This window comes from Oncorhynchus tshawytscha, linkage group LG23 (assembly GCF_018296145.1).
Source record: "Oncorhynchus tshawytscha isolate Ot180627B linkage group LG23, Otsh_v2.0, whole genome shotgun sequence".
Lineage (NCBI taxonomy): Eukaryota > Metazoa > Chordata > Actinopteri > Salmoniformes > Salmonidae > Oncorhynchus > Oncorhynchus tshawytscha.
In genome coordinates this window covers 27,393,651-27,411,283 of record NC_056451.1, presented here as the reverse complement: position 1 = coordinate 27,411,283, position 17,633 = coordinate 27,393,651, and the positions used below count along the sequence as shown (strand labels likewise).

The window sequence follows — 17,633 nt, the reverse complement described above, 5'->3', positions numbered from 1 at the left end:
CTGTATACAGATGTAGGATCTTAATTTGAGTCAGTTTGCTAGAGCAGGAAAATAATTATGCAGCAACAGGATATGTGAATTATTATATGGATTATAATTAGGGGTTGATACATTTTTCATTAGGGCAAATCAAGTCTGAAATGACAAACTTTAGAAGCCTTTTTAAAACTAAAAATCCACAAGTTTACATTTCCTGCTGTGCTGAATTCTTTTTGCAACAAAAGACTGAACAAATTAAGATCTGTAGCAATTGTGTAGTGTTAATGTGTTCATGTGTGTGCATGCATACCTGTGTGCATGTGTCTCTGTGCTTGCATGCATTGGTGTAGTCTTTTTTAGTTGTGTTACCTGTGAGGGGTTCTTGGTTGTGTTACAGTAGAAGGACTCCAGTGTGGGGTTGTGTGAGACTATGAGCCGAACTTTCTCCTTCACCCCCATGACAGCAGCCAGTGGGGTGGCCACTAACCTGCACACACAGAGAGGGGGGAGAGAGGGATGAGATGGGAGGAAGAGAGAGAGACGGCATGATACGGTTTGATATTATCATGAGGGAGGATGGAGAGGTATGAAGGGAAGGAGAGAAAGTGATAGAGAGAGAGTGACAGAGAAAGGTTGACTTATTGCTAAGCTAACACACAACATACAGGTGGGTGAGAGAAGAGAAGAGAGGGAGGGAAAGGACACAGAGGAGAAGAGGAGCAGAGATATGATCAGAGTGACTCAGTGAAAACAGACCGAGATTAAATTACAGATTGAAGGTAAAATAATGTAATTAAAGATTAGCGGTGGAGAGGACAAGATGGACAGAGGGAGGGAGGGAGGGAGGGACAGAGGGAAAGAGGGAAAGAGGGAGAGAGGGAGGGAGGGAGGGAGGGAGGGAGGGAGGGAGGGAGGGAGGGAGGGAGGGAGGGAGGGAGGGAGGGAGGGAGGGAGGGAGGGAGGGAGGGAGGGAGGGAGGGAGGGAGGGAGGGAGGGAGGGAGGGAGGGAGGGGGAAAGGGTGGAGCACGTGGAGGAGGGGGAGAGGTGTAGGAATATAAACATGTAGACAGATGGGGGAAAAAGAAGAGGTATTAACATGTAGACAGATAAGAGGTATAAACATGTAGACAGATAAGAGGTATAAACATGTAGACAGATAAGAGGTATAAACATGTAGACAGATAAGAGGTATAAACATGAAGACAGATAAGAGGTATAAACATGTAGACAGATAAGAGGTATAAACATGTAGACAGATAAGAGGTATAAACATGAAGACAGATAAGAGGTATAAACATGAAGACAGATAAGAGGTATAAACATGTAGACAGATGAGGGAAAGAGAAGAGGTATTAACATGTAGACAGATGAGGGAAAGAGAAGAGGTATAAACATGTAGACAGATGAGGGAAAGAGAAGAGGTATAAACATGTAGACAGATGGGGGAAAGAGAAGAGGTATTAACATGTAGACAGATGGGGAAAGAGAAGAGGTATTAACATGTAGACAGATGGGGAAAGAGAAGAGGTATTAACATGTAGACAGATGAGGGAAAGAGAAGAGGTATTAACATGTAGACAGATGGGGAAAGAGAAGAGGTATTAACATGTAGACAGATGAGGGAAAGAGAAGAGGTATTAACATGTAGACAGATGGGGAAAGAGAAGAGGTATTAACATGTAGACAGATGAGGGAAAGAGAAGAGGTATTAACATGTAGACAGATGGGGTAAAGAGTCAGAGGATTAATCGTATGAGGGGTGACAGCCAGCCAAACAGACAGACGGACAGACGGACAGACGGACCTCTCGAAGATCTGTCGTATTACGAGGAAGGCTAGGGCGATGGGTAGCACCACCCAAAGGTCGCTGGCCTTGGCGTAGACACGGCCATCTTTGTCCTCCAGGTCAGCCCAACCCAGCCCCTCAGGGAACCACAGCCGCTCATTCCAGAACCACTCGCTCAGACTGGACACCATACTGGGGAGAGAGCAGAGAAGATGGTTAATATACTGACATTTACACACACAACAGTTGTCCCATGTGTAGTCTACTTCCTGATCTCTTTTATGACACAATGTCTGTCTAATCCTTCTCTATCTCATCCTAGCCAGACACAGGAAGAATGGAAAGGGTTAAATCCCTAACTGAATGAATGTTTATTTATCCATTTCTCTCACCGCAGTTAAACAGGAACCATCCCAATCAGAGGAAATGTTCATACCTCAACAATCGTCTGAAGTCAGATCCATATTCTAATCTATACCATATGTTGTATAAACTCCACATAACACGCATTGGAACGCGAAGCGTTGGGAGAAATCTGCAGGCCAAATGAATAGGAAGAATTAGCACCAACTAATTAGATGTAATGACATTGTGCAAATCTTCCCCATTCAATTACAGATGTAGGATCTTCATTTGATCACCCTGTTGTAGGAGAACTGTCCTGCAATGCAGGAAATGTAAAACTTGTTGTGTATTTGAGGTTTAAAAAGGCTTCTGAAGTTTGTAATTTCCATTTTGAAATTTCAGACTTAATATTCCCTTACGTAAAATGTATCAATCCCTACCAAAATGTAAATTCATTATAATCTACATAATAATCACATTCATGTTGATGTAGGATTATTTTCCTGCTGTAGCAAACTGGCTCAAATTAAAGATGGAATCCAAAGGTCGCGGGCAACCTCATGCTGCCCCCACTTGTTGTGTCGTTTTCTCACTTTCAACGAAGACAAGGGGGTTGAGCCCTAAACCGCCTTGGACTTGCCTTCTGGGAAAAGTGTGCCTATGCTCAAAATCCCACCCACTCAGATGACCCTTGCTGCGCCATGGCTCTGGAGTGGAAATCACTAGCTACTCTTTCTCTCTGTGTCTGTGCTTGTGTCTCTCTTTTTATTCTATGTAGAGGCCTATAGTAGCTACAGTGTTTGTGACTGTCTGTGCTTGTGTCTCTCTTTTTGTTCTATGTAGAGGCCTATAGTAGCTACAGTGTTTGTGACTGTCTGTGCTTGTGTCTCTCTTTTTGTTCTAATGTAGAGGCCTATAGTAGCTACAGTGTTTGTGACTGTCTGTGCTTGTGTCTCTCTTTTTATTCTATGTAGAGGCCTATAGTAGCTACAGTGTTTGTGACTGTCTGTGCTTGTGTCTCTCTTTTTGTTCTATGTAGAGGCCTATAGTAGCTACAGTGTTTGTGACTGTCTGCTTGTGTCTCTCTTTTTGTTCTATGTAGAGGCCTATAGTAGCTACAGTGTTTGTGACTGTCTGTGCTTGTGTCTCTCTTTTTGTTCTAATGTAGAGGCCTATAGTAGCTACAGTGTTTGTGACTGTCTGTGCTTGTGTCTCTCTTTTTGTTCTATGTAGAGGCCTATAGTAGCTACAGTGTTTGTGACTGTCTGTGCTTGTGTCTCTCTTTTTGTTCTATGTAGAGGCCTATAGTAGCTACAGTGTTTGCGACTGTCGCTCTGCTTTTTTGTGTGCACATGTTTTCACCACAGTCTGTAGGTCCAGGTTACTGGCCCAACTGTTCTCTATACTGAGTATTGCCAACCCAGACAGTCCTTCCTGTGACATTATATGTCCATTGCGCTGCACACAATTGAAACAGTCTTGAATGATGTATGCCAAGGTATACCTGAGATAAGGCACTGTTGAGTTTGCAACCCCACAACTCAAATGCCGGTTCACCAGTATGAACGAAATAGCAAACAGCTTTTTTTGTTCAAGCCCTCAAGAACTGTTGGCCGCTAAAGATGATCATCTGTTTGCATCTGCCAATGTATTGACTGTAAAGTATCCAGACGACCTGTCCCCAGAGCTTTCAATAGGCTACAGTTCATCTCTTTCCGTAACCTGTTGAGGCCGGCAATTAAGGAGAATCAGAGGCTAAATTAAAGATGTTGCAGAACTGCTGTATTTGAAGAACAACTCTTCTGCCCAGTTCCCCTGAAGTTGCTATGGCAATCAAGATGTTTTTACCATCCCTGTAAAACTTTGCCAGGTGGATTGTATTTATCATCATTAGTCATGTAGGTCAACATTGGATCATTCAGAGATCCTCACTGAACTTCTGGAGAGAGTTTGCTGCACTGAAAGTAAAGGGGCTGAATAATTTTGCACGCCCAATTTTTCAGTTTTTGATATGTTAAAAAAGTTTGAAATATCCAATAAATGTCGTTCCACTTCATGATTGTGTCCCACTTGTTGTTGATTCTTCACAAAAAAATACAGTTTTATATCTTTATGTTTGAAGCCTGAAATGTGGCAAAAGGTCGCAAAGTTCAAGGGGGCCGAATACTTTTGCAAGGCACTGTAAGGTTACTTAAAGCAAAAACAAAAGGAGGGTGGTTGTTAGGGGTGGATGGGTGGGAGTATAATACAAACGTCTAGCAACACAAACATCTAGAAACCCAAAGGTTGCGTGTTTCAATCTCATCAGACAACTTTAGCATTTTAGCTAATTGCCCATTTTGCAACTACTTTATAGCTACTTTGCAAATAAACTCAGCTAAAAAAGAAACGACCTCTCACTGTCCACTTCGTTTATTTTCAGCAATCTTAACATGTGTAAATATTTGTACGAACATAACAAGATTCAACAACTGAGACATAAACTGAATAAGTTCCACAGACATGTGACTAACAGAAATGGAATAATGTGTCCCTGAACAAAGGGGGGGGTCAAAATCAAAAGTCAGTATCTGGTGTGGCCACCAGCTGCATTAAGTATTGCAGTGCATCTCCTCCTCATGGACTGCACCAGATTTGCACGTTCTTGCTGTGAGATGTTACCCCACTCTTCCACCAAGGCACCTGCAAGTTCCCGGACAATTCTGAGGGGAATGGTCCTAGCCCTCACCCTCCGATCCAACTGGTCCCAGACATGCTCAATGGGATTGAGATCCGAGCTCTTCGCTGGCCATGGCAAACCACTAAAATTCCTGTCTTTTAGGAAATCACGCACAGAACGAGCAGTATGGCTGGTGACATTGTCCTGCTGGAGGGTCATGTCAGGATGAGCCTGCAGGAAGGGTACCACATGAGGACAGAGGATGTCTTCCCTGTAACGCACAGCGTTGAGATTGCCTGCAATGACAACAAGCTCAGTCCGATGATGCTGTGACACACCGCCCCAGACCATGATGGACCCTCCACCTCCAAATCCATCCCGCTCCAGAGTACAGGCCTTGGTGTAACGCTCATTCCTTCGACGATAAACGCAAATCCGACCATCACCCCCGGTGAGACAAAACCGCAACTCGTCAGTGAAGAGCACTTTTTGCCAGTCCTGTCTGGTCCAGCGACGGTGGGTTTGTGCCCATAGGCGATGTTGTTGCCGGTTATGTCTGGTGAGGACCTGCCTTACAACAGGCCTACATGCCCTCAGTCCAGCCCCTATCAGCCTATTGAGGACAGTCTGAGCACTGATGGAGGGATTGTGCGTTCCTGGTGTAACTCGGGCAGTTGTTGTTGCCATCCTGTACCTGTCCTGCAGGTGTGATGTTTGGATGTACCAATCCTGTGCAGGTGTTGTTACACGTGGTCTGCCACTGCGAGGATGATCAGCTGTCCGTCCTGTCTCCCTGTAGCGCTGTCTTAGGCATCTCACAGTACAGACATTGCAATTTATTGCCCTGGCCACATCTGCAGTCCTCATGCCGCCTTGCAGCATGCCTAAGGCACGTTCACGCAGATGAGCAGTTCTTTTGGTGTTTTTCAGAGTCAGTAGAAAGGCATCTTTAGTGTCCTAAGTTTTCATAACTGTGACCTTAATTGCCTACCGCCTGTAAGCTGTTAGTGTCTTAACGACCGTTCCACAGGTGCATGTTCATTAATTGTTTATGGTTCATTGAACAAGCATGGGGAACAAGCATGGGAAACAGTGTTTAAACCCTTTACAATGAAGATCTGTGAAGTTATTTGGATTTTTACAAATTATCTTGTGAAAGACAGGGTCCTGAAAAAGGGACGTTTCTTTTTTTGCTGATGTAGCATGTTAGCTAACCCTTCCCCTAACCCTTTCAGCCAACCCAAACACAATTGCATTTTATCGATGGCAATTTGAATGCACAGAGATACCGTGATGAGATCCTGAGGCCCATTGCCATGCCATTAATCTGCTGCCATATTTCAGCATGATAATGCACAGCTCTATGTCGCAAGGATCTATACACAATTCCTGGAAGCTGAAAATGTCACAGTTCTTCCATGGCCTGTATACTCACCAGACATGTCGCCAATCGAGCATATTTGGGATGCTCTGGAATGACGTGTACGACAGCGTGTTCCAGTTCCCACCAATATCCAGCAACTTCTCACAGCCATTGGAGAGGACTGGGCCACAATTAACAGCCTGATCAGGAGATGTGTGTCACGACTCCCACCAAAGGTGGTTCCTCTTCCTGTTCGGGCGGCGCTCGGTGCTCGTCGTCACCGGTCTACTAGCTGGCACGATCCCTTTTTCCCTTTCTGTTGGTTTTGTCTTATTGGTTACACCTGTTTCTTGTTTAGGTTTTAGTCGGGCTATTGAAGCCGGTGATGCCTGCTTTTGTGCCGGTTTATTTCTCTGTTCGTGTTTGTGCGATGTTCTTGTTTTTCTCCGGACTGGTTGGGTCCTGTTTTTGGGCCGGTCTTTGTTATGTGCCTGGTGTTTTGGCGTGACCGTTTTCCTGCGCCGGAATAAAAAACAATTGTCCTTTACCCTCTGTTCCCTGCGCCTGACTCCGCACCCACTACTCATAGAAGTGCGTTACAATGTGTCACGCTGCATGAGGCAAATGGTGGTCACACCAGATACATTGACTGGTTTTCTGATCCACGTCCTTTTTTTAAAAAGGTATCTGTGACCAACAGATGCATATCTGTATTCCCAGTCATGTGAAATCCATATTTTAGGGCTTAATGAATTTACCTAAATTGACAAGTTCCTTATATGAACTGTAAAATCTTTGAAATTGTCGCATGTTATGTTTTTATATTTTTGTTCGGTATAAATGGCGTGTTTTGGATTTACGTACAGAATAATACAAAATGCTCTGAGACCACGTTGCAAGATGATATCACCTTACTTTCAATCAGTTATTTTCTTCTTTTTCAAGGCCTGAGGCACTTCTTCAGTTACATTCCTGAAGCCCAAGAAACAAACACTTGGCTTCCTGATTTATGACAGGCGCTTCGTGGTTTCAGAGAGAGAAAAGTAGAGAGAAGCTTCACTTTGACTGTGATTTGGGTGTGGTAGGATGGGGATGGGAGTTGAGTGGGGGACACTAGGAATCATGGCGGATTTTTTTGCTGTGAATCATCTATCTGTGCTGAGTCAGAATGTCCTCCCACACACCACTCCCCTATCACCACTCAGCCCTAAACCCTACACCCTAAACCCAGCACCCTAAACCCTCTCCAAACCACTACCCTAATCCTCTCTGACGCCACCCTCCTATACCCTACCCAACCCACTCCCCCGATTCTCCTCAACCCCTCCAGGACTTGCCTCATTGAGTAGGTTCCCTCCCCAGCTGATGGAAGCTCAGAGAGGCAGAGCGAGGCCTCTCTCCATGCCTACCTCGCTGCCTGCCTCCCTCCCTCCTTCCTTCCCTGCCTAACATTACTCACAGACCCAGACACAGAGCAGGCCTGCCTCCCTCCTTCCTTCCCTGCCTAACATTACTCCCAGACCCAGACACAGAGCAGGCCTGCCTCCCTCCTTCCTTCCCTGCCTAACATTACTCACAGACCCAGACACAGAGCAGGCCTGCCTCCCTCCTTCCTTCCCTGCCTAACATTACTCACAGACCCAGACACAGAGCAGGCCTGCCTCCCTCCTTCCTTCCCTGCCTAACATTACTCCCAGACCCAGACACAGAGCAGGCCTGCCTCCCTCCTTCCTTCCCTGCCTAACATTACTCCCAGACCCAGACACAGAGCAGGCCTGGCTCTCTCCTTCCTTCCCTGCCTAACATTACTCCCAGACCCAGACACAGAGCAGGCCTGCCTCCCTCCTTCCTTCCCTGCCTAACATTACTCCCAGACCCAGAGCAGGCCTGGCTCTCTTTCAACTATGCAGCTGGATTTACACACACATTAAGGACTGATATACAGCCAGGGAAGGGAGTGCCGCTGACACCCAACGGTAGCATACACTGAGATAAACTGGGCTTTTCACATTGGTTAACATTGAAACGGATAGGAGCTACCGGCTAATACAGAACTGACCGTTTGAGCTTCAATAAAAATGTTAGCTAACGCTAGGCTAGCTTTGGATAGCTTAGGTTACGTAGGCGTGGATTCCCATACACCAGGCACACTAACAAGACAGTAAATGAAGTTACAACACTACGTTACGCCTACAGAAGCCTTCCCTTCTCACACACACTCTCCCCTGAGACACTGTCATTGTTCAGTTAATTCCACATCATAGCAGGTTACTCATCAACACCAGACACATTTCCTGTCACAACTCAGAGAGATTGCATCTCAATCGTCTTCCCCTCATTTCCTTTCCTTCATCAGCGGTGTATCTCAATACTCTAAAATGCCTTCCTCTCGTCATCTCATCTCCTCTGTCAGCACTGATCTGATAGAAGCGGACAGGACAGCTGGACCTCTGCTATAAAGCTTCCACCTATCCAGTCTATTGGGATTAGTGTAGATGATGTTAAAAACAAGAAGTGGTGAGATAGACACATGTTGATGTGTCAAAAGTAGTTTCTCCAACGTGGGCTATAGGATGCAGGTTTTGGCAAACCCCTGCACCCTGTTGTAGAAACGCTGCAAGGTTGATGACACTGAGTCCTGGGGGGTTGCTGCTGCTATTGAGACAGCATTAGTGCTTTTGTTTCACCTGTCACTCCTCTGCAGCATAGCATTCCTGCTAGCATCATGGGATTACTGATACAACATCATCCTGCTGAACTCAGAGGCAGGGAGGAAGGGAGGGAGGGTCAGGAGGGTCAGGGTCAGGAGACAGACAGGAGGCGGCGCGGGGGGGGGCTGGACAGGTGAATAACCCTGTTGACTTTCTGTGAGCACACTAGCAGAGGTATTGAACTCTTCTACTTTCCATGCCTTTAGGGCACATCACCCAGATTGCCTGCTATTCTAGAAATGTAGTACGGAACTCTGTAAAATGCTGTTGAAGATCACAACACTAACGAGCAGATGTACACAGAGCAAAGAGGAGGGTAGGACACAGTACATTGCTTACAACTACTGCACACTCCTAAGAAGACAATTCTTAAAAGCAACATACATTGTAGATATAGAAATTCCTCTGTCCTGCTGTGTTTTAGGCAGTTGATTCTTGTATAGGTGAGTCTTCTAGGCAGAGTCAACCACAACAGCACAGATACAGGGATCTTCCCTGCTACAAAACAGAGCCACAGAGCAGTCCAAAGATCATAACACATCACACACAGCAGAGAAGCAATAAAGGCCGGACTCACTTCCCTGTGTGATAACCACTGGTCCCAACTCACAATATCATGTGGACGTAAAGCAGCCGTACCTGCAGTAAACAGTAGAGTAGGCCTGGGGGTGTCAGTATGCTAACGTATGGTCTAGAGGTCTCTCTCTCCATGGGAGGAATCACAGATTTCATTTAGATAAACATTAGAAACATGGTGGTGACATTTCAGTCAATACCAGTGTTCTTGAGTCTAAGAGCGTCAGTGTGTGTGTGTGTGTGTGTGTGTGCGCATCGCAACAGATCAAAGAAAAAAACTTTTTCAGGTCAGCCAGAGGATCCAGCCTGCAACAGCACTTTTCCTGACAGAAGCCCAACTCCCCTTCCTATTGGCTGACAGGATCATGTGACCGGACTCTGGCCATTTTTCTGAGCCAATCAGACGGAGGATTCCTCTCTGGCTGGATGGGAGAGTGGAAGTGCCATCTCTCTTCCTCCCTCTGTTTCTGTGGCACTGTCTGACAGGAGAATGTGAGTAGTCAAAGCAGACTAACACTAACATAGAGTTTCTCAACCCCTGGGGGGCAGAGGGAGAGGGGGAGGGGAGGATGAGGGGAGAGAGAGAGGGAGAGAGAGAGTGCTTGTTGGTCTATCAGAGGAAACCGTCTATTCATGGTGAGTCATAACGCATATCATACATCCTCTGGCACACAGAGACGACCAGGATAGAGTAGAGCAGTGTAGAGCAGAGTAGAGTAGAGAAGTGTAGAGCAGAGTAGAGTAGAGCAGTGTAGAGCAGAGTAGAGTAGAGAAGTGTAGAGCAGAGTAGAGTAGAGAAGTGTAGAGCAGAGTAGAGTAGAGAAGTGTAGAGCAGAGTAGAGTAGAGCAGAGTAGAGTAGAGAAGTGTAGAGCAGAGTAGAGTAGAGAAGTGTAGAGCAGAGTAGAGTAGAGAAGTGTAGAGCAGAGTAGAGTAGAGAAGTGTAGAGCAGAGTAGAGTAGAGAAGTGTAGAGCAGAGTAGAGTAGAGAGAGAGAGAGAGAGAGAGAGAGAGAGAGAGAGAGACCTGTCTAGTTTCAGTGACCTTAATTGTAATTTGAGATCAGCGTTCATAACTGATACTGCCATGTTGTAAATCATGCTTCCAGTCAATGGGAGGTTTGCGTGACAGGCAGACCTCAAATTAGGATTTGGCCTACTGAGATAAAATCTCTTGAATAAGATAGACTTTGTCCAACAGTGGGTCTAAATTATGTCAGGTTAAACGATTTAAAGTAATACAATCCACAACCCGATTAAAGTCCACATTCTGGTTTGGTTAATCTCAAACTAAAAATGGGATTTCATGACCTCGGATTAGAAGGTTTAGAGATCCAGAGTGTGACCCTCTGTATCCTCACCAGTCATACACACACACTGATGTTATATTATTATGACTGAAAATTAACTTTAATGCAGGTCATGCCTGAGACATTTTTAACGGCAATATTCTGTTCTGTCTGTCTCCCTCTCCAACTGGCAGAGGAAGATGATGTTGGACTGTACTCCTTGCTGTGACCCTGTAAAAGAGCACTTTACTGAAATTAGAGGGCCACACACAGACAGACATGCAATAAAATGTACACATAAAAATAACAAGTGATTGAAGGAGTAAAGCCTAATGGATAGATGCAGGGTAGAGAGTTAGGACTCAGATCTTTGATGTGTTAACAGTCAGCTATTGATCCATCAGTGTGTTTAAGATCAGTGACATCATGCTGTCTGTGTGACATCATGCTGTCTGTGTGACATCATGCTGTCTGTGTGAGCACTTTTTACCTGTTCTTTTTAATAAGGATGCATTTCCGACAGTCAAAAGTTCAAGATATGGTTTAAAATAAAAGTTAAGAAGAGTAAATATGTGGTTTAAGCTAATTAATTTGATCTTATTCATTGCTACATGCCACTCCATATGCTTCCCATTGCTACATGCCACTCCATATGCTTCCCATTGCTACATGCCACTCCATATGCTTCCCATTGCTACATGCCACTCCATATGCTTCCCATTGCTACATGCCACTCCATATGCTTCCCATTGCTACATGCCACTCCATATGCTTCCCATTGCTACATGCCACTCCATATGCTTCCCATTGCTACATGCCACTCCATATGCTTCCCATTGCTACATGCCACTCCATATGCTTCCCATTGCTACATGCCACTCCATATGCTTCCCATTGCTACATGCCACTCCATATGCTTCCCATTGCTACATGCCACTCCATATGCTTCCCATTGCTACATGCCACTCCATATGCTTCCCATTGCTACATGCCACTCCATATGCCCCATTGCTATGCCACTTCATATGCTTCCCATTGCTACATGCCACTCCATATGCTTCCCATTGCTACATGCCACTCCATATGCTTCCCATTGCTACATGCCACTCCATATGCTTCCCATTGCTACATGCCACTCCATATGCTTCCCATTGCTACATGCCACTCCATATGCTTCCCATTGCTACATGCCACTCCATATGCTTCCCATTGCTACATGCCACTCCATATGCTTCCCATTGCTACATGCCACTCCATATGCTTCCCATTGCTACATGCCACTCCATATGCTTCCCATTGCTACATGCCACTCCATATGCTTCCCATTGCTACATGCCACTCCATATGCTTCCCATTGCTACATGCCACTCCATATGCTTCCCATTGCTACATGCCACTCCATATGCTTCCCATTGCTACATGCCACTCCATATGCTTCCCATTGCTACATGCCACTCCATATGCTTCCCATTGCTACATGCCACTCCATATGCTTCCCATTGCTACATGCCACTCCATATGCTTCCCATTGCTACATGCCACTCCATATGCTTCCCATTGCTACATGCCACTCCATATGCTTCCCATTGCTACATGCCACTCCATATGCTTCCCATTGCTACATGCCACTCCATATGCTTCCCATTGCTACATGCCACTCCATATGCTTCCCATTGCTATGTTTCATTTCTCCTGCTTTTACCTTCGATTTTGTACACCTGCTTCAAACAGCTGAAAATTCAATATTTGGGGTTATTGAAAATGTATTTATTTCACAGTGGATTGGATTGTGAAATGATTAACTTCACTTGTTTTGTCACATAAACTGAAATTAGGCAAAGTATTAGAATTTTAGCAACCAGGCTGAGCGATTTCTGCATATTGTATTTTTAAGCTTTTTTATTTTACAATTTGTCAGAAGGAGCCAAACAGAATAGGCCATATACCGTGTTCAAAACATCTGTGAACTCGGAAATCTCTGACTTCCGTGCGTTCAAAACAACTGATAACTCGAAAAAAAACAAGCTCCCACTCTGAAAAATAACCCAACTCGGAATTCCAACTCAGGAACTCGGACCGCTTTCTAAAACTCCGACTTTTTGACCTGAAGATCACTGACGTCATGATTTGACTTCATATTTTTCCGAGTTCACAATTGTCTCATCATATATGGAACTATTTGCTATAGCACTATTTGACACATGAAATAACACTATTTGACACATGAAATAACACTATTTGACACATGAAATAACACTATTTGACACATGAAATAACACTATTTGACACATGAAATAACACTATTTGACGCATGAAATAACACTATTTGACACATGAAATAACACTATTTGACGCATGAAATAACACTATTTGACACATGAAATAACACTATTTGACACATGAAATTACACTATTTGACACATGAAATGACACTATTTGACACATGAAATGACACTATTTGACACATGAAATAACACTATTTGACACATGAAATAACACTATTTGACACATGAAATGACACTATTTGACACATGAAATGACACTATTTGACGTCAAATAACACAATTCTATTATAGAATGTTTTGTGTGCTGAATTTGCACGTGTAAGCCAAGCGCCACCACTACTGTCAGTAGCACTGTCAAAGCTGTACATAAAAAGTCTGCAAACAAGCGCACACCGGCCACGAACGATATATTTACAATACGGCATTAATTATAAGGCATTATTTGTTCGACCGCAACTTCTGGGGTAGCTAGCTTTAGCTTGGTACCTAGCTAGTGTAGCCGATGTGAAATGGCTAGCTAGTTAGCGGTGGTGCACACTAGTGGCGTTTCAATCGGTGATGTCACTTGCTCTGAGACCTTGAAGTAGTGGTTCCCCTTGCTCTGCAAGGGCTGCGGCTTTTGTGGAGCGATGGGTAACGATGCTTCGAGGGTGACTGTAGACGTGTGCAGAGCGTCCCTGGTTCGCGCCCAAGTCGAGGCGAGGGGACGGACATAAAGTCTATACTGTTACATTGGTGCCGTGACCCAGATCACTGATTGCTGCGGAAAAGGAGGAGGTCAAAAGGGTGGTGAGTGTAAAGGATGTGAAATGGCTAGCTAGTTAGCGGTGGTGTGCGCTAATAGCATTTCAATCGGTGACGTCACTTGCTCTGAGACCCTGAAGTAGTGGTACCCCTTGCTCTGCAAGGGCCGTAGCTTTTGTGGAGCGATGGGTAACGATGCTTCAAGGGTGACTGTTGACGTGTGCAGAGCGTCCCTGGTTCGCGCCCAGGTCGGGGCGAGGGGACGGACGCAAAGTCTATACTGTTACACTAGCACCAATACAACCAGCCTGAAAACAATGACCAGTCGAAACTGCAGTCATTTTCATTATTCCTAGCAATGAATTAGGAATCCTTGCGAGTAAGTATTAGCTAGGTAGCCACTTGTTGTTCGCTTATTGAAATTGAACTTCAGTTTATGGAAATAAATAGCTAGCCAGCTATTTAACCCTGTTGCCCAAAGCTAACGTTATAAGCAGCCAGCTAGCTTCATCAGAGGTCCAGCTGTCCTGTCCACTTCTATCAGATCAGTGCTAATCAAATGGCTACAAATGCCCCCCCAACACACTCTGCTGCTTCTCTCTGTTATTATCTATGCATAGCCACTTTAATAATTCTACCTACATGTACATAATTACCTCAATTACCTCGACACCGGTGCCCCCCGCACATTGACTCTGTACCCCCTGTATACAGCCCCACTATTGTTATTTACTGCTGCTCTTTAATTTTTTGTTATTCTTATCTCTTACTTTTTGGGGGATTTTCTTAAAACTGCATTGTTGGTTGAGGGCTTGAAAGTAACCATTTCACTGTTGTATTCGGCGCATGTGACAAATAACATTTGATTTGATGACAAAGGAGTGAGGCTTGACTGGAATGATTATGTGTTGTGAAGCTAGCCACAATAAGGATTAGGCACAATCGTGGAATTTGCGGTTTGCCTTCAAAATAAAAGTACCTCTTTGAAAGTGATGCAGAAGGTTACTGTTGGAATCATGCCATATTTAGACTAGATCATGTTAAACAAAGTTGGAATGTGAAGCAATGAAATGGGGTATCAGTCTACTCGGTGACACCCACAGAACACAACTGTGAAGAGTTTACGCACATATTAGCATTGTAGCTCTTATAGCAGGACTGTGACTGTAACATTTTGTTTTTTTTATTTTACCTTTATTTAACTAGGCAAGTCAGTTAAGAACAAATTCTTATTTTCAATGACGGCCTAAGAACAGTGAGTTAACTGCCTTGTTCAGGGGCAGAACGACAGATTTTTACATTGTCAGCTCAGGGATTCGATCTGCGAAATAACCTCCCCAGTCAGCCTATTGTGTATATTGCACTGTACATTTTACCTAAGGATTAGAGATCATTGAAATGGGGTATCAGTCTACTCAATACCTAATATATTTTCCCCCAACATTCTCCTCAGAGTTATCAGATTTCAAAACATCCTCGCAGTATTGTTTTTCCTCTGGAATAGTGTTCAATGCACTTTTTTATTTCACCTTTATTTAACCAGGTAGGCCACTTGAGAACAAGTTCTCATTTACAACTGCGACCTGGCCAAGATAAAGCAAAGCAGTTCGACACATACAACAACACAGAATTACACATAAACACATAGTAGGTTGACTATAAATGTGGTTCAATTCACAGATGTTTCAGAGTCCCACAATAAGAGCTACGACGCTAATGTTCTCTGGGTGTCACTGAGTAGACTGATACCCCATGTCATTGATCCACAATCCATAGGTAAGTATGCCCCCAATGCAACGCTAAAGTCTAATTTATCCAGTGTAATATCAACTTTTTTTTTTTCAAATGTACAAATGATAATATTTTTTGGATTTTATATAACAACATTCCAAACTCCATTAGCATGATCTATTTAATTATGAGAGCGATTTGCGTCACTGTCAATGACATACCTTTCTTTTGGCTAACCCCAAAGTCCAGTATTGTGGCTAATCGTTATTTTGGCTAGCTTCACAGAGATGGGTCCGAACACCATTAATCAAATAAAAACTGTTATACATTAGGGTTCTTTTAAATTATGACACCTAGCTATATAGTTAATTGTCTAACTATAGCTACTGAAACAGATGTTGTTTTGCTATGTTTTTGGGGAAGAACATTGTTTGCATCCATCAGCTAGCTAGCTTTTTTTATGACCAGCGTTGTAGGTGCGCAAGACAACTTTACCAGCGTCATCGCATACGTTGTGAATCGTTGTGACATATGACATACGAGTGATTGTGTAATCAATGTGTAATACCTACGTAAAAGCTTTATGAACGCGTTTAATGATTATGTGACGTGCAGTCATATTCAGGTCCAACAAGCTTATTTGACACATCAAATAGTGTTATTTGAAGTGTATATTTTTTGACACGCAAAGACCCAAACGGCGTTCCTTAATCATAGGATAAACGTACGTGTCTTGCGTAATGACGCGTGTCCAAGTGATCGCGCTTCATTGTGGGCTGCATGCCTAGATAACCGAAAGGATCAGCGCAGCAACAAAGTCAAAATTGGCTATTTTAAAAATTAATGAAAAAAATAAGCATTTTGTTAGTAATTTAATGTTAGGGTTAGGCATAAGGTTAGCCGTGTGGTTAAAGTTAGGGTTACGGGTAGGATTAGCTTGAAAACCTTCAACACTTGAACAGACAACAGTGTAGAGTGTTGGCTATTGTAGAAACACTGCATATTCAGACGAAACCGTTATTCAGTTTATATCACAATAACAGTCCTATTGATGTGATTGAGATAACGGTACTTACTTTGGTCCCAATCCCCTCTCACTGAGGTCCAAGGCGATGTATGAGACTTTGAGTTAGAGCACACAGAACAGACAGCGGTAGCCTATATGCAATTTTCAGAAAGTTCGACCGCTGAGCAGAAAATCAAATCCAGCCAGAGAAAGTATAGCTCCGTCCTGTTGAATATATTCTGCCTGCTGCGTTCGTGACGGCCCGGGTGTCTCGTTGTTTTAGATTAGGGTCCGACCTGACCACTTCCGCAGTTTATCCACATCTTTCCATCCAGTCAAAAACAATTTTAATAGAATGAAGGATTGAGATAAAAAGAAAGAGTAGGTGGGAGAAGTTGAGGTACCGCGAGACGAGTAAAGGCGGGGTTTCTTTCTGTGTCGATGGAGAAACCTATCCGCTCTGATTGTCCTGGATAAATCTAAACTACAAGCTAGGATACTTTATCTTTCGTCCCACGTATTCTTTCTCTTCTCTCTGTGGGACAGGGTGGTTGGCCGGGAATAGGCGTATACCAGCCGAGCTGCTGCGTCTGGAGAACGGACCGCGAGAGGGGTGAGACTAGGAGTGAAATAGAAAATAACTGGGAGGAAGAGTCACAGATGACGTTTAGGCACGAGAACACTTGGCTGACACACACACATCCGCATTTTGTTTCCGGCCCTCAATAATCACTTTTACCCTTCTCTCTATAATAATGGTGTGATTAAGGCTATTTACATTACCAACTATTAGTGCGTAAACGACAAAAAAAATACAATATAGGCTAACCTAAAACATACAATATAGGCTAACCTAAAAAATACAATATAGGCTAACCTAAAAAATACAATATAGGCTAACCTAAAAAATACAATATAGGCTAACCTAAAAAATACAATATAGGCTAACCTAAAAAATACAATATAGGCTAACCTAAAAAAAAATACAATATAGGCTAACCTAAAAAAAAATACAATATAGGCTAACCTAAAAAAAACAATATAAGCTAACCTATGGATTTTTTATGAATTTATTTGCAAATTATGGTGGAAAATAAGTATTTGGTCACCTACAAACAAGCAAGATTTCTGGCTCTCACAGACCTGTAACTTCTTCTTTAAG

General features: G+C 43.7%; 1 protein-coding gene across 1 annotated transcript in view; it reads right to left on the bottom strand.

Annotated features, from left to right (window-relative positions):
- The window catches only part of LOC112242333 (ceramide synthase 2-like), a 35,270-nt gene extending 18,152 nt beyond the window's left edge, over positions 1-17,118 (bottom strand). Inside the window, exons 1-3 of the mRNA XM_042305102.1 lie at positions 16,542-17,118; positions 1,785-1,958; positions 349-466 (exon numbers count right to left, since the gene is read on the bottom strand). Of these exons, the coding sequence (XP_042161036.1) occupies positions 349-466; positions 1,785-1,957 (291 nt within the window). The 5' untranslated portion in view covers position 1,958; positions 16,542-17,118. The remainder of the gene's footprint in view (positions 1-348; positions 467-1,784; positions 1,959-16,541) is intronic.
- Between the last annotated feature and the right edge of the window lie 515 nt (positions 17,119-17,633).